Below are 18,656 nucleotides of genomic sequence, written 5' to 3' on the forward strand. Positions count from 1 at the left end.
AAGAAACCCAAATTACATCCACTTCGATTTAAAAAAATGTGTCTAGGATCAGCAAAATACCTAATATGTATGACAACCTCTGTACGTGAGCAATGTTAAAAAGTTGTTTACCCACCAAAAACCCGGAATGTTTAATTACAGCTTCTTCGGTTAGAAGAAGCTAATATTAGGCGGGATCTTTATATGAGGTTATGTCAAAATAGAGACCTATATTTAAAATTATTTTCAAACATATGTTTTCCTCTCTAAGAACCCGAAATGCTAAATAACAGCCAAATAAGTTGGAAAGTACCCTTAGCATCAACATAGTACCTAAAAAGGATTAGACCTTTATATGTAGCTATGAACCTATATTAAAAATGTGATGCATAAATGTGTTCTTACCCTACAAAAACCCTGAGTGAATCGATCCGTCCATCCATCTGTCAATTATACATTATAATCTAAATCAGCAGTTATGGATAGGTCGTTACAAAATTTTGTGTGCAGGTTCGGTACTGGACAAAGACGACACGTATAGTTTTTGGTAACACGCATTTATTTGTGTGAAAAATTACAAAATTTGCATAATACGGAAAAGTTGTTTTTGTATGTAGGAGGGTTGGTTGGATAGTTCCACATTCATCGATTCTATTTATTAAAAAGGATGTAGAAATACAGGGTGAGACAAAAAAACTGCAACAAAGTCAAACGCCATAATTTTAAAATATTTTTAAATTTTATTGAACGAAGGCAAAAATCTCGGAAATAGCATTAAATTCGAATTGGTCACTTTTGGCACGAATTATGGTCTTCAAACGCCCAATGAAACCGTCACACTCTGCCCAAATGTTTCTCTGCGGAGTTGTTGCTTAATGTGATCGGCACTTTGGTATTTTTTAGTGCCAACCGATAATATTCGGTATTTTTACTGATGTCACGATCGATTAATACGAGCGGAGAGCAATCATCGGCTTTTTTTTTTTTTTTTTTGAGTTCTGGTGGCCAACCGAAGGTGAACAAATTCAGCTGACCTCTTTGGCAAGTAAACATGCTTACAAACTGCTGAACAACGAATGTTTTCTCATCGGAGAAAACTATATTCAGTTAGTTAACCAGTTAACCACTTTCGGCCATGCGAAGCAACTCTTTAGCTGTTTGGAGTCTATTTTCTTTCTGTTGCGATGTAAGTTCTTGCACTTTTTGCATTTCAATGGCTTTACCCCGACCTAATTTTTCAATATTTGCCGAATGGAATATTGCGATGTGATCAGCTCATGAGCCATTTTTCGGCCACTGCGACGCGGGTTTCGATCAAGTCGCTTCTTTACTTTTCGAACCATTTCTGCTGATTTTGATGTTTTCTTCCGTCCACTTCCTTGACGTCGACCTGTATTCACATTTAAATGCTGGAGTGCTCTAACGATAGCCACTTGTGGTTTTCCAACCAAATATAAAGAAATCCCACTATCACGCTTGAATTCTATCACGAATAACTTTTTCCCGGAAAATTCTCACCAAAATGCTTCTTCCGTCCGTCCGTCTGTCGGTCTGTCCATTATAATTTGTAAACACGATACAGGCCACAGTTATGGACCAATCTTCACGAAATTTTGCATGTAGGATGGGTTCTGGCCAATGAAGACCCCTATTGCTTTTGGGAAAGATCGATTAATATTTAGGGGATGAAATGGACCAAATACTAAATTTGTGTATGTTTTTCTGGTGGCTCCAGAGGCCGCAATAATGGCCCAAACATCGTGAAGAATAAGCATGCCTGTTTTCATAAAGATCGGTCAATATTTAGCGGGTCAAATGGACCCTGACTTTTGTGTGAAAAATGACCACATTTGTATTCTATAGCGTATATATTTACCCTGAAGGACATAGACCCGAGGAGTTTATATTATATCCAAGAGGAGTGGTTGACCTTTAAATTAATACCAATTATATTGTTGTATGTGCTCGGATGTGGGAGTTACACCTAAATATTTACAGGTATCTCCGTATTTGTATGTTATTTAGTAACCCATTATCACTCTACAGAAGGGAACTATAGCGCTGATCGCTTTGAAATGTTCCATGAGGTTCCAGTTATGGTCAAGAACAACGCCTATAATTTTTGGTAATGATCAGATAATAAATTTGGAATGAAGTGGACCGAAAACATAATTTGTTGTGTTATTATCGAGTCGATCTATAGACCACAAATGAAAGCCGAACATCACAACACAACTCACGGTGAAGGGAATCTGGACAATAGCTGTACTGAATACTCGTAATATTCAGAAAATATGTCAGTGTGAGGAAGAGGTGCTGTTTACCACTAATCGGGCAAGAGGGTGCAAATATCACGAAATATTGCCCAGGCTCGGAATATACATCGGCAGAAAATTTGAGTTCAGTGGTAGTTGTGTATGGTATCGTATGGTTGGCCCCGTCCGACTAGCTCACTTGTTAAAACACTTAAAATGGAGCGGAACCTATAATGAGACCTACGACAAAATATAGACCCATTACAGCAACTTATGTTGGAAAATATCCTCTACCATGGTCTGTTATATAAAATGTTCAATAGCAAAAATCCTGGGAGTAGAATCAACCTGGGTGCAAAATTGGAACCGATAAATTTAATAAACGCTTCACCTGGAGAATGAATTTTACATACACAAGGGCAAATTTTCGGAACATTTTTATTTCTTCCTTTTAACCGATATGCCGTTAAAACCGGTTTATGCTGAACATTATTTATATGTGTGCAAAATATTCTAATTTTCCAAACCTTCCATTAATATGTAAATTGTAATACTAATCTATATAAATATTTCCGTAATTTATCATACCACAATTTCCCCCCACTGCTATGTAGATAAGTACTTAAAAGGATAATGTGAATGACAAATAACAAACTCATACACACACACACACTGACATTATTACATAGAGAAAAAACCCAAATGTTCTTGATTGCGGTCTCTCCTCTCTAGGCTAATAACTAACAATCCTTCACAAAGAACTTGAAATAATAAATGATGGATGACTAGTTGTCGTTGTGTTAGTGTAATGGCAAAGTAAGTGTGTCAGACTGGCAGACAGACAGAGAGACACGGAAAGGTTTTTGTGTTTTTTAATTGGCCAATAGATATTTTATGAAATTACATTATCAAATACTCGGTTGACACATTCAAGGATGATACGATACTCTTGAGCTGATAACGAGTAAGAGCGGAGAGTGTGTTTGTGTGAGTGTGTGTGTGTGTGGGGGGGGGGGGGTTATGCAAATACCAGTAACCAGCAAAATTCAGCTGCTGTAGCTGCTACTGCTGCCGTTGAGGACAAATTACATTTTAATTTTTGAAATAAAATTTACATACTTGTTAATGGTGGCCGGGTGGACTGACAGGCAGCAAGCTCTCTTCTTGGTAATGAAAAGTGATTTGTAAATCAATAGCCTCCATTCTCAATTGGCCTACATTAATTAAAAATGAATTGTTTGCAAAGTGAGTGTGTAGTTGTGTAATTAAACATTCTTTAGTGACCCCATCACATATCAAATATATTATACATCGAATAAATGAATATATGTATGTACGTATGTATGTAATCATTATTGGTATATGAAATGTTTATTTGCCAACATAATTAAGGTTCAAGAGTTCGTACGTACATCGGATTTATTAAGTTTGTTAACACTTGTATGTATGTGTGTGTGTGTGTTTGTGTGTGCTTGTGTGCGTACGTACGTCAATGTTAATGCACTTAACATTGAAACCATGCACATATTTGCTGCATGTAAACTTTTCATGGATTAAATTAATATCCATCGAATAGTTATTATGGGATTTTGAGATATAAATAAACACATAAGTGTATATATATATATGTTGTCCATTAATTTTCCAAAAGTGGACAAGAGGGTAATATTCGGTTTTAATTTATTTACTCTCCATCTCTAAGTGTATATTATATTGGTTATTTTGTTTGCTGTTTCTCATTTCGGTTTAATCATGTCCGTAGAAAAATGCATTTACAAATAAAGGAATATGCACTTTATTGATATTTTGGGTTCTCAGTGGGTGGCAATTTCTTCCCTCTGACGTAGCTCCCTATTAGAAGTTCCGATCGATTTGACATATTTTAAATGTCCACCTCATAGGACGGCCCAGCCGAACTAAGGCTATTTTCCAGATAACGACTAACAAAACTTTTATAAAAAATGTCCACATTTTCATTTTGGCTTTGTACGTTTGGCAAAAGACCTCTAAAAAATATTGTTGAAACACCAATAACCCGGAATGCATTATTACAACCAATTCGTTAGAGAGATGCGACTATAATTTTCCAAAAACAAAAATTTAGAGGCGAAACTTTATATGAAAAACGGGTTTTCAACTCGGAATTGCACTAAGTTAGGGAAATGCGACTAAACCCTTCCAAAAAAGGGAAATCTCTAGCCGGGTCATTATATGGAAGCATTATCAAAACGTAGACATATATGGAAAATGTTCTGCAAACATGTTTCCCCCATCCCCATGACACTATCTGGAACCAAATCCAACAAAAATTGTTCGTGAAAGAAATACTTCGAAGTATTGTGGCGACTACTTCGCCTGAGCAACTTAGAATATTCAATTATAAATTTTACTACACAATTTGTTGACCTGAGGACTTCGGAGAAGTGAAGACGGATCATTGTGCACCTCTCATACATGAATTCAAACCAGAGTTTTTTTCTGGAGATGTGAAAAAAATACGCAAAAACTATTCGCCATCTCTAATTTTCCACTAATCATATACTGAAGCATAAGTCATGAATTTGGTATAATATTGCCCCAATATAAAACCAGTGAGCGGAGCAGTATAGTCGGACGGGGCCGAACATACGATACCCTACACAACTACCACGGAACTCAAATTTTCTGCGGATGTTTATTCCGAGCCTGGCCAATATTTCGTGATATTTGCACTCTCTTGTCTGATTAGAGGTAAACAGCTCCTCTTCCTCACACTTACATATTTTCCGAATATTCAGTACAGCAATTGTCCAGATTCCCTTCACAGTAGGTTGTGTTGTGATGTTCGGCTTTCATTTGTGGTCTATAGATTAACTCGAAAATAACACAAAAAATTAAGTTTTCGGTCCACTTCATTCCAAAATTATTATCTGATCATCACCGAAAATTATAGGCGTTGTCCTTGACCATAACTGGAACCTCATGGAACATTTCAAAGCGATCAACGCTATAGTTCCGCTCTCTAGAGTGATATTGGGTTACTATATAATATACGAATGCGAAGATACCTGTAAATATTTAGGTGTAACTCCCACATTCGAGCACATACAACAATATAATTGGTATTAATTTAAAGGTCAACCACTCCTCTTGGATATAATAACAACTTCTTGGGTCTATGTCCTTCAGGGGTAAATATATACGCTATAGAATACAAATTTTGTCATTTTTCACACAAAACTCAGGGTCCATTTGGCCCGCTAAATATTGACCGATCTTTATCAAAACAGGCATACTTATTCTTTGGCCCGATCCCCTTCTCCATGCAAAGTTTCACGATGTTCGGGCCATTATTGCGGCCTCTGGAGCGACCAGAAAAACCGACAAAAATTTAGTATTTGGTCCATTTCATCCCTTAAATATTAACCGATCTTTCCCAAAAACATTAGGGGTCTTCATTGGCCAGAACCCATCCTACATGCAAAATTTCGTGAAGATTGGTCCATAACTGTGGCCTGTATAGTGCTTACAAATTATAATGGGCAGACGGACGGACACAGATCGAATCAGCTAGTCGAGATATGACGATCGGTACACTTAAAGGTGGGTCTAGGACCAATATTTCGCGGCGTTACAAACTCTTGGGGATGCACAAAGCTATAATACCCTGACAACATAGTTGTGTAGGGTATAAAAATGTTCTGAAAGCATGTGTCCCCCAATCCCCTAAACACTATCTGTGATCTGGAATCCAAGGAAATGTTTGATTTCCGCATACATATATAGGCGCGGGTCCTAAATCTGAGATGATGTAATCACGCTATGTTTTCAGATTGCCCCGAAGATAAATGCGACCAATCCATATATCTATGTTAGGAAAAATTAGGACTAAAATCAACCAAAAAACTGAAGATCATCATCCTTGGGCATTTCATACACCAGCACACATTCTGCATTGAATAATCAACTGACCATAAAAAAAGTTTTTCTTATGGGATCCCCCGCGATTTCACAATATGCGTTTAAAATATCGTCACAGGTTCCAAATATGAGCCCGAGCAATCGAGTTTTGGGACCATGAAAGCCACTTAAATCCAACACAATCGTTCGTATAATAAGCTTTTCGAAGTATTATCGCGACTATTTGGCTTGAGTAACATAGAACAGTCAATTCTAAATGTTACACCACAATTTGTTTGCCTGAAAACTTCGGAGAAGAGAAGCTCTTTTTGACCTGATAAAACGTTGAATTGATTCGCCGTATATTTCTTATTTAAATGCCTTATTTTTGTTCTCGTGCATTAAGACAAAAATGAGTGGTCAGAAACTGCGGATGGAGCCATGTTTTGGAATTCCTCAATCGGAAAATGGAAACGTTTAAATATCCTGATGTAGAATACCCTAATGAGAAATATGCTCAATTCCATTATTATGCTATCGGTCTACATTCGGGAATAACATCCATAGAACTGTGTCACACTTTTCCCACCGATGTAGCGGTATTTCAATACAATACACGATTTCAAAGCAATTTCTATATTTTCAACTTCAATATTTCGTGTAAATCGGACAAACATTGGCTTTTTGGAGCAAAAATGTAAATAAAATCGGATGCAAATATACCTGGGATTTATATCTAAATCTGAACCGATTTCAACAAAACTTAACACACTCAATTCATTACGCTATGTCAAATTTCGTGAACGTCGAACTAAAAAAAAACTAAAAAAGTGATTCTATATATATGCTCTACTTATATGTACGTGTACCACAGTGTGGCGGAGCGTATATAAATTTAGTATTGCCAACGCTTGGAACTACGAAATTGATTTTTCCTCACAAGGTACTTGGTATAAGTATAAATCATAAATTTGATATAACATTGCGTCAATATTAAAAAAAATCATCTATTTCTCAAATGAATTGTAATGAGAGCAGACCAAAGTTCTATTCAAATCCGAAGGGCTTTTATCCCCATAAGGAAGTATTCAACTCCCTCATTGGACCTCATTGTCCATTTTGTGTCACAGTGTAAACAGTCTAAAACAACGCAACATATCATGATTGATAGATATGGGCCAGTAAGTTCACTGGTCTATTGGAACCCAAAAAAAAATATATAGTTAACTTCATCATTCACTGTCTCAATTGAGGAGATGGTTGAGAACTTACATTTGTACTGCAAAATCCTATCCAAAATCCTATTAATTTAACATTTCATATGCAACATAAATAAATTGTCAGAGCCCCAATAATATATTTTCTTGAATATTTTCTAATAACTCAAATATTACGGTGTCGCAGCTTTTTGGTGGAAAACATTTAATATATATCAATACGTTCATCCATAGCCTCCATACGAAGATCCTTTAGCATTATTGAGCTATTTGCCAATGTGGCTCAAATGTGTTACGTTATGACAACACACACATAAGGTCATTAATAACTAATTAGAAGAGTAATTGCACGCAGATGTGTTGTGCCTACTTCATGTGTTGAAGGGAGGTTTCGTGCACAGTAAAGTAGAAAAGGAAGATCACTCTCAATAAAGACGCCAAAGAGAAAACAACTGCCTTTCATTCAAGAGAACGACATCACCAATAGTAGAGATAACATATTATATGTCCAACACGTTCTCGGCCCATTTTAACCGGATTGCCAGTAGTTTGGTAATTATGGATGTGAGAGTATAAATTTAAACTATCTGCATTTTACAACCAAAGTGGCTATATGGAGGTTGTGACATGTTTGGTCCTGGCGAATTTGACGCTGGGTTTTGGAGCTTGAAATCCCTTTTGTATTCTTCGAGTTCCTCTATGCGGAGTATAGAGGAACTTGGGATAATGTGAACTATGCTTCTAATGTCAAAAATCGTCAAAAAAGCTTGAATGAAAGCAATATATGAAAGCAAAAATTAAATACAATTTTGAATGCATGATTGCAATGTTGAAAATTTAGTTAAGTTCTGATTGTAAATTTGTGATTGTTTTTAGCACAATAGTCGAACACTTTTGGTCTGTTCCCGTACTGTAGAATCTAAAAGATTTTACTATTTTCTTCGATATCACAAAGGAAAATTGGTAATCGTATTAAAAAGTAGCAGATTTTTGCAATATTGTTTTTCTCAAATATAGAAACATTATCTGGCACTTTATTTTCTGCAACAAAAATATACGTTTAGCTGTAAGTGTTAAATTTTAAAATTGTTTCAAGGAAAATAGTTTTAAATCGAAATCGTATACTGTGGACCACTAACAAAACCGTGAACTTTTCATGAGAACTATGTCGAAACATTAACTCATACAACCTTTCTCTATATGCCAAATTACAGACACCTAGGTTGAACAATGAAGCTAGAACCTTCAAAATGTCTGCCTATTGATTTAAAATAATATGAGAAATAAATTCCAGTAGTTGGGATACGATTTGTATCAAGGTGTATTAAATAAGGTGTAAGTGACAATCATATGGTTTTAAACTTTTTTTATTGTTTGTAAAGTAAATTGTCAAAACATTTTCAACAATTAATTGCGATTTACAAAATTGTCTTTAAATTTATGATTTTGATAAAAAAATATGTTCATAAGGGCTTAAGGGCTTCGCTGATTTGATCCAAATAGTTCATGTTTTGTATCCCGTAGCCTATACTGGAATCTGCCTATTGGTATCTCCAAAAATCAATCCAAAGGTGGAAGTCTTTTATATACTCCTATAGCCAGATTGCCCAAGGGCAACACAATTTCCATGATTTAGTCTTTGGCCAGGGATTTATGTCCACCAAACTTTCATTAAGAAGGCGAAATTTGAAGGCAATTCTTGGAAAAAAAATTGTAATTTACAATATAAGCAACATCACCAGGAACCAAGGGCTACACGTTGGAAACTTTTCAAAATAATTCGTGACCGGTTCTTAAACTTTACTCCCTAACCTAAAATTGCCAAAAATCCAAGAATATACAAATTAATCATCAAAGAATAGTTCTTGACAAAAATTAATAAACATAAATGGATACTTATTTTTGTTTATTTTTGCCAAAAACTAATTGTCAACATGACAATTTAATTTCAATAACAGCAATGTTGTATTTGTAAAATGTTAGTTGTTGTAGCTGATGCATACACCTTATTAAATACACCTTGATTTGTATTTTGTTTTTGGAAAATAGTCAGTCAGTTTGTTGTTTTTATAAAACAGCATGACATCATGGTTTCTTTTGAGAATATGCATAGAATCATTTTTTTAAGTCGATATATGCATGTCCGTCGGTCTGTCTGTCCATGTTAAATTGTAAACAAAGTACAGGTCGCATTTTTGATTCGAATCGGATGAAATTTGGAACATCTCATTTATTTGGCCCAAGGACGAACTCTATTGAAATTGGGAAAAATCGGTTCAGATTTAAATATAACTCCCATATATGTATTCGCGCCGGATTTAAGGTTAATGCATCAAAACCGAAATTTGGCATAACGTACTGAATTAACTCTAGAACTAACTCTAGATATAGCTCCCATATATATAGCTAGGTTGATTGACACAACCTACTGAAATTAATATCAATTAATCTCTGGCAAGTTGACTTGAAATCGGTTCAAATTAAGTTATAGCATAGCTTCCATATATACTTTCGATCTATTCATGTTAATTGTACACCAAATAATCAATGGTGCCTGATAGAGATTATATTTTAAACAGTATATACATACGATCAAAGAGAACATAATTTTACATATTTTTTATTGAATGGTCTTGTATTGAAGACCCTTCTCCATAAAGAAAATGATTTCAGTGGGCCCAAAACTTATTGCAAAAATATTAAAAAATATAGATTTATATTCTGAAGATTTAACCTGCATGATCCTGTTGTATTCCTCATATAAAACTAGCACTCGTTTTGAAGTATTTTCTACTTTTCATATTTTCCTGATGGCCGAGAATACAAAAAATACGACCCGGCTGAACATAACGAAATTGTTCCCTCGTTTTTTTTCATTTTACCATTTGTTATTGTTTTAGTATAATCAATTTTCGTATTTTGTTTACATACACTTTATTGTATTGCTTTTGTTTTCATTTTCACATTTTTTTCCACAGACGCACACACATATGATGAGCTTTCTTTGTATCCTTTTGGGTATTTTTTAGCAAGGAATGAACTTCACTTCGTTTATGGGTCTGTCGTTTGTACCGTTTTTTATGTTTCGTTTCACAAAACATCAACGAAGTTAATGTGATGCTATGTTTATGTGTCGTTCTACCACCGTAAACTACTGGCTGGCACACCAAAGAAGAAAAAAACAAAGAGAACACACAAATTGAGAGGATAACAACAAAGAGATAAAGTATCCCATTTGTGTGTGATTGTTTGTTTCTTTGTTTGTTTGGAGTGGTGTTAGTAATACTTCAGTGGCACTCCGTTTATTTATGAGTACCACCCATGCATGGTTACAATGTTGTTTTTTTGGTGAGGAGAAAAAAACGAAAGAACAAAACATGATGGGATTTAAAGAGAGGAACTTTGAGAGAAGCAAAGAGAAATAACTCTAAAACAACAAAAAACTCCATTTGATGTTAACTTAAGAAGCTGGTGTTTGGTGCTGGTGATGATGATGAGCTGTGATGCTCGTCTTCTTGTCACAGCTGCTAAGGCTGCTTCCCTTTCTTTGTGTGTGTGTATGTGTGAAGAATCTTTATGTGTTGGTGTATTTGTTTTTGTTGTTATTGCTTTTTGGGGTATATTCGCAAATTGGGAGCGGCTCCACAAAAAAAAATTCAAAGTAGATGTAGAAGACAAGAAAAAAACACTGCTTGAAAAATGGCATCAAAGGAGATGAAGTACTAATAAATAGATAAGCCTCAAGGAGGGAAATTTCGAAGAACTTGGAAAATAATTAAAATTTTCTTTTATAGGAGAATTTAATTTTTGGTATTATCCTTTTAATTGTGGCCACAAAAGCCATCGCCGTTTTATTAATGCGAGTAAAAATTTAAGGTGAAACCTTTTGTTAGCATTGCACAAGGGGGGTTGGTTTTGTCAAATAGTCACTTAGTTGGTCGATAGCTGGAACAGTGTTAGAGATTCATGTGTTGGCTGGCTGACTGACTGGCTGCTGGATAAGACAATAACACTTCGCGACACAAGGGTTGGTTATTATCTGCTTTTGATTTTATTTCGACACAACATCTACATACGCACGTTTTTCCTACGCTTTGGCAGGGTTTTCTTTTCTTTTTTTTTTTTTTTTTTTTTGTTATCCTGATGATGGCCCATCAGGGGGGAGATACTTTCGTTCTTTTTTTTTCTTGCTTGCTTTTGATACATGAAAGTTTACAACATTTAACGGGGCGTTGGTGGTGGTTGGTTTTCATTTTGCCATTTCATTTTTCTTTTTCTGATTTTACATTTGTATTTTCTTGATGGCAGGGAAAATATATTAAAATAATTTTTATTTTCTTTTGCACTTTTGTTATGTTAAAATATAGAATTTCATTAAAAAAAAAATTAAAAATCTCTAAAGATTTTTTTCATTTAATTTTTTTTCTTCAATAACAACAACAATCACCAGAAAGAATTTCCATTTCATTCACATTTCTTAGTATAACACAACAGATTTAATTATTAGTATTTAATTTTCCATTAAAAAAACAACACTTATTAATTTCAATATTTAATTACATCCAACAACGGTATTAGGAAAAACACAAGCAAATGGAACATGGTATGCTTTAAAATGTATAAATTTTTGTTTTTTTTTTCTATTTCGGTTATATATCAAAGTGAGATTTGCTTTGCCGAGATTTTCCACATACAACCTTCACTATCGCTCACGAGTTTCAAACTGACATGAAGAACCCGAAGAAGAACACATGTGGATGGCTGGGATGCTGGCGTTGTGCTTCTGCTGCAAAGTGTCCTACTGTCGTCGTGTGTGCTGTAAATGTGGTCCAAGGACTTTGTGCGGCATGAAGCAGAGCTTTTTTTCTTCGTTGTTTTGTGTTTGTGTTTGTTCATTGTAAGTGAAGAGAACGAGATTTGTTCTCTGAAGAGTGAAAATAAATGTAATTTAAGAGAACAGTCGCAAAGAGAGTGGATGAGCGAGAGAGAGAGAAGGGTGGAAATGTAATTCTAATATTTCTCACATTTTGAATATGATTTAAAAAAATATATCAAATATAATATCATATTTTTTAATTAAAGAAATAAAATATTTTTCATTTTGTTGAAATACATTGTTCATAAATTCAGCGCCTATAGTTATGCTTTAAAAAATTGTCAATAACAATAAGGGGAAACTCTGTCAGATTATTACTATTGTGAATGATTGTTTTCTAAATGCTTAACAGCTGACTTAAGTGTCTGTTTTGAATTGTTATCACTCGTGAGAGGAAGAAAACAAAGAGAGTCATGAGAATTGGTATGTGATTGATTGTACGGAGGATTTTGTTTTCTCAATCACAATAACAACATCATAAACTGAGTAAATAAAATACGTTATTTTTTATGACACCTTTTGGATAAAATTTTCAGAAACTTGTCCCCATTCGAATTGTACACGCCGCCAAAGTTCATCCATGTTTTCAGGAGCTCTCTTGTATTTTCCCAAGGCTTTTTTTTTCCAAAATCGACCACAAATTCTCAAATGGCTTGAGATCGTGTGATTGTGCGGGCCACTCCATAAGGTCAAATGTTTGTTGGGCATCCGCGTCAGAAAGTTTTCTCGGTCGACCTCCAACATTTGGCGCTCACACAATATTTTTTTCTTTTCTGGACTTTAACACTTTGATATGGTAAAAATGTGCCTCATCGAAATATTGGTTTTAGACCCAAGTTTCTTTCGGACAAATTCGTTTCAAACACGTTGGAGTCCATTTACAAATGTCCGACTCACTGTCTCGCCGGCTGATGCGCAAATTTTATTATCAACCGTAGCCAAAGCGTTTTAAAAAAATGAACGTTCAAGTTCAGTGTAAGAATCAGACTAACTTTATTCTTTATTTAATTTTCAAATGAAACATTTACATCGTTAAAATAATACTTACTTAACTAAAATTGATTAACTTGCAATTTTGGTTATTTTGTTTAAGTCGTTAAAAATATTATGAGCTGATTGGAAATATGCTGATGTAGTTGATTTAAATTGTTTATGTCCTGATTGAAATTATATAGAATTGTTTATGGCCTGGTTGCAATGTACCGGAAATGACATTTTTGTTAATTATTGTCTGTCTTTAGTTATTTCATTAATAAGTTCTCGGAATTTATCATGTTGGTAGGTATTTGCATATGTAACTCGCACGATAACTCTCGAAGGGAGTAACTGATTTCATCGAAACTTTGAACATCTTAATATTTCTTTCAAACTAAGTTCAAGTTTGATGGAGCGGAATATCGGTCCACTCCTTCTGGTACAACCGCCATAAAATTTTCAAAATTGTATGCCAATGCACGCGAATGGATTATCCGATCTTAACCAAACGTTGTACAACCTATTATCTTTAACAAGCCTAGATCCATTGGTCCACACCTTCTGTTACCTTCCTCACAAATGGTCAACATTTTCAATATTTATAAATCCAATATCAGGCGAATGTAAAGTCAGATTTGAAACAAACTTTGCACAACCTATTATCTACACCAAGCCTAGATCAAGTCCGAAGATGGGACCCATTGGACCACTCCTTCTGGTGCCGACTGAATATAGGGGTAGGTTGACCAGTATACGTCTATCTCACACAGCAAAGATTTTGCTGATCGATTCAACTTCTTTAAATTTTGATAGATTGTTAAGTTTTTCTTTCGGACAGCATAAAATCGATTAAATGTACATCATTCTATCTAAAAAACAAAATTTTGGGAAAATATAGAGACATTTCCAAATATTTTAATCATCTTGAGTAGATTAGCAAAACGCGAACAGACAATATGTACAGCTACTATTTCAAAAAATAATTCAAATTAGAATATCATAAAAAACTTACCTAATTTTTCACATGTGGAAGGAGGTCGTATTTTCAAATCAGCCAATATTCACAACAAATTAATTTTTTAATATTTCTCTCTCCCAATGTAGTGCATTTAAAAAGAATTGCTTATTCTACATGTTGATGATTATCGCCAACTTAATATTTTTCGATTCTTTCTTTATTTTATCTATTACTTCTTTTTTATTATTTAATTAATTTTAGTTATAATATTCACACAATGTTTTATTTAAGGCGAAAACTTTTTATAAAAGGAGTATATTCCACGCACTGTTTTGTTATTACCAAAAACATTTCAAAAAACTATTTATAATTTTTGAATCTTTCACTTCTTTGACAATCTCCAAATTATTTTTTCACGATCGAAAAAAATTAACTTTACTACTTCCAATGTCAACAATAAACCAAAGAGATTGTCTTACCGTTTTCAATGGCATTTTAATCACAATATCTCTTTCACCGAATATTTTATTATTTTGCATTTGTCACACAACTTATTATTGTTTCCGTTATTTCCTTCCAATTGGATTAACCATATTCTACCAACTAGCAAACAGACAGAAACACACAACACCAATGGACATTTTCGTTGTTCGCAATTGTTTTTTTCGCAATCCTTCTTCTTTTCTTTTGGGACACAAATCATGTTAAACATTTATATTTTCTGGTTAGATTCCTTTTTTCCATATTTTTACTTGTCAAATAACTTCAATATCCAAAAAACTATTTTTATTGTATTTTTAAAACGTATAAATGATTTAACAACAAATAAAACAACCGAACTTCAACAACACAATCAAAATCACGGGAAAAGCCAAGAAATGTCGGTATTTGCTTACAAAACATTGGGCCGAACTGTTTATTTCAACGCCGTCTGCCATAATTTTAGTTAGGCCAAGATGTTATGCATATCAAATGACAATGAAGGAATGCACTCTCTCTGTTTCTACATTAGTTTTGTTTACAGCACTATTCATATAAATAACACATTGATTTTCACTCAATTTTCTTTACATGTATACACTGAGCATCCAACTTTAACTTAATGCACTTTAATTGTTTTTGATTTCACTAATATTCAATTTATTTCCAATTGGAAATCCCGACCGAAATGCAACCGATTCACAAACGCAGAAAAATGTCAACAATTGGCGGTATTTCGCACAAAGAACTGTGCCAAACATTCTTTCTGAACGCCTTTGCAATTGGTGATATGTAATGACATGTTTACATAAATTGTGTGGTGGGAACTACATGGTTTGGTAGTATATTTTATTTTAATTCAATCTTTAAGAATAAGTTAATTGATTTTTGAAAGTAAAGGGAATTGACAAAATTAATGTGTATGTGTAAACCCAGATAAAAGGAGATAAATATTTTTTATTACATAAATATTATATAAATTTTATATAAATATATTGAAATAAATTGTACAAACTCAAAAAAAAAAAGATTTATAAAATATTCTGTAGGAATATTTTTTTTAACTCCTTCAAAAATATTTTTTTAGAAAAATCCACTTCTTTTGCAATATTTGTAAAAAGTATTTAAAATATCCACCCCTTTCGCAATCCTTGAATAAATGTTTTTAAAGCCCTCATCTGTAGCTATAACCTATTTTACCTATTTTATGTGTATGTATGTATGCAATAACATTGCACGATATTTACAAAAAATAATATTCGAATCCTCATAATTTGCAATGTTAGCAAAAATATATTTTTAAGGCTCTAAACTTCTGTATTCCTTGAAAAAAAAATATGTTTTAAACTCAAGCCTTTAGCAATCCTTGAAAAAATTTTGTGTAGAATGTGTGACTTAAATTTCAAAAACAATCAAATGACAATTTGTAGAATATTCGATTGGGAAATGTCAACATGTCGATTTTACAATCAATACTATTTTCATGTAAAAAACATAACATTAAAAACTTACCTAATTTTCCAAATGTGAAATAAGTTCGTAGTTCGAAATCTGCCGTTATTCACAAAATTCTTGCTTTCATGCTGATTTTTCCACATACTTAATCATGTACTTAATACACTCATACACTTTTCTGTTATTACCAATGACATTGCAACAATTGTATTTTTAATTGTTGAATGATATTAAGTCTTGCACTTCTTCGACACTCTGTTCAAATTCTATCGAAAAAAAACACGACCAACTCACAATGCCAACAATAAACCAAATAGGTTGTCCTTCCGCACTCAATGGTATTTTAATCACAATACCTCTTTCACATGCATATTCTATTTTCATTGTCACACACACAACCTATCATTGTTCAGTGATTCCTTTCCAATTAGATTTACTGAATTCTGTCAACTGGCAAAGACACAGGAACACACAACAGCAAGCTAAGATGTTTCTACTTTAATTTTGTTTACGGTACAATTCATGTAAATAACACTTGTTTTTTCACTATATTTTCTTTAAATATATACTCCGAACGATTAACTTTAACTTAATGTTATTTATTTGTATTTATTTCAATAATTTTTCACTTTATTTCCAATTAGATATCCCGACCGAAATGCAATCGACTCACAAACATAGAAAATGTCAACAATTGGCGGTATTTCGCACAAACAACTGTGCCAAACATTCTTTCTTAACGCCGTTGCTGTTGGTGATATGTGATGACATGTTTACATAATTTGTGTGTTGTGAAACTACATGGTTTAGTAGTACAGTCTATTTTAATTTAATAATGGTGTTTTTACACGATATGTATTTTACATATGTGCTGTCACTTTTTTCATCCATATGTAATTTGTTATGTGTGTCAAAATGAGCAGCGTACAGAAGACTTTCAGTTTTTGCGTTCAAACTACATATGTTTTTTCGTATGGAATAACCTATCGTAAACAATATCAGCTGTTGGTCACATTTTTTAAAATAAACAAGTCTGGAGAAATTAAAAATTTTTAACCAAACGAGAAAACTAATGGCAACAAACACATATAAAAGAAAAGTAGTTTGTAGCATTATTGCAATTATATATGCAATAAAAATTAAAAAAAGAAATATGAGAAAGAAATTGAAAAAAAATCGGAATTTGTGGAGTCATAAGTGGTTGCTTCAACGAGACGCTGGACTAGGGTTCTCATCAATGGCCATAGATGAGCTTCGCGTAGAAGACCCAAAAGCCTTTAAAAATTTTACAAGGATGTCATATACGACCTTTTCTGAATTGTTGGAAAAAGTGTCTCCAATAATTACAAAGCAAGATACTACAATGCGGGAGGCTATTTCTAGCACTGCCAGGTAGATAACGATAGATGTAAGCCATTTTAACAATTTTTAATTATTTCCTTATTATTATTAGATTACTTTTGACACTAAGGTTTTTGGCCACAGGAGAAAGATACTCACAACTATCCTATGGATTCCGAATTTCCGTATCAGCTATATCGAAAATTATACCAGAAACTATAGATGCCATTTATTCAGTTCTAAGTGATGAGTTCTTGAAGGTATGTACTTTTTTTAAATTTATATGCAAATTACAAAACTGAACAAAGTAATATCATTTAAGGTCCCCAGCAACGCTGATGAATGGAAGAAAATTGCGGAAGATTTTGAAAAGAAATGGAATTTTCCCTTTTGTATGGGTGCAATAGGTTATAATAAAATATGACATTAATATGTAAATCATTTTAATCATTCTCTCTTTTGCAGATGGTAAACATATTGCAATCAAGAGCAAACCCGAATATGGATCATTCTATTACAATTATAAAGGATTTCATAGCGTAATATTAATGGCAGTGGTGGACGCAAATTATAACTTCATATACGTCAATGTTGGAAGCAACGGAAGAGCAAATGATGCAGCGGTTTTCAATGAGTCTTTACTAGATGAAGCTATAAAGAAAAACTTATTTGACTTTCCTCCTGATGAAAATTTGCCCAATACAGATACGAAAGTCCCTTTCGTGTTTGTTGCAGATGACGCCTTTCGGCTATCATCAAGAATATTGAAACCTTACGGAGAAAGGTCGGCAAATGCAAATAAGATTTTCAATTATAGGCTAAGCCGGGCACGAAGAGTGTCAGAAAATGCTTTTGGAATTTTGGCAAATAAGTTCCAAATATTTCAAAGAGATATCGACTTATCTGTAGAGAAGGTGGAAAAAATAACAATGGCTGCGTATGCTTTGCACAATTTTATTAGAAAGAGAGACGGAATTGAGTCCAAGTTGTTGGATTCGGAAAACCTCAACTCATTAAACTTTCAACAAGGATCTTGGCGGAGTGAGGTTTGCATGACTAATCTTCAAAAGTGCCAAAGTAATCGTACGGCTGATGAAGGAAGGAACATACGTGATACATTTTCCGAATATTTTAATACAATTGGTGCAGTTTATTGGCAACATGATGCAATAAAACGATTTAACTTTTAACCAATAATTATGGTTTTTATTAATAACTAGTATATTCCCGCTACTATGTAA

At 33.7% G+C, this 18,656-nt stretch overlaps 1 protein-coding gene across 1 annotated transcript; it reads left to right on the plus strand.

Moving 5' to 3' along the window:
- The first annotated feature begins 17,437 nt into the window (after positions 1 to 17,437).
- LOC133326536 (putative nuclease HARBI1) lies at positions 17,438 to 18,656 on the plus strand. The gene is made up of 5 exons (XM_061535164.1): positions 17,438 to 17,466; positions 17,528 to 17,675; positions 17,738 to 17,822; positions 17,881 to 18,128; positions 18,636 to 18,656. Exons 1-5 carry the CDS (start codon positions 17,438 to 17,440, stop codon positions 18,654 to 18,656), a joined length of 531 nt encoding a protein of 176 aa, XP_061391148.1.

This window comes from Musca vetustissima, unplaced genomic scaffold, assembly GCF_032173495.1.
Source record: "Musca vetustissima isolate MV318-11 ecotype Yass unplaced genomic scaffold, APGP_CSIRO_Mvet_v1 utg2525, whole genome shotgun sequence".
Lineage (NCBI taxonomy): Eukaryota > Metazoa > Arthropoda > Insecta > Diptera > Muscidae > Musca > Musca vetustissima.

Bases quoted from the DNA above. Each gene is read 5' to 3' on its own strand.
- LOC133326536 (XM_061535164.1), top strand. From the start codon at position 17,438: ATGCGGGAGGCTATTTCTAGCACTGCCAG. The intron at 17,823-17,880 runs GTTATAATAAAA...TCTCTTTTGCAG, and splicing joins CTTTTGTATGGGTGCAATAG to ATGGTAAACATATTGCAATC. The intron at 18,129-18,635 runs GTCCCTTTCGTG...ATTAATAACTAG, and splicing joins TGCCCAATACAGATACGAAA to TATATTCCCGCTACTATGTA.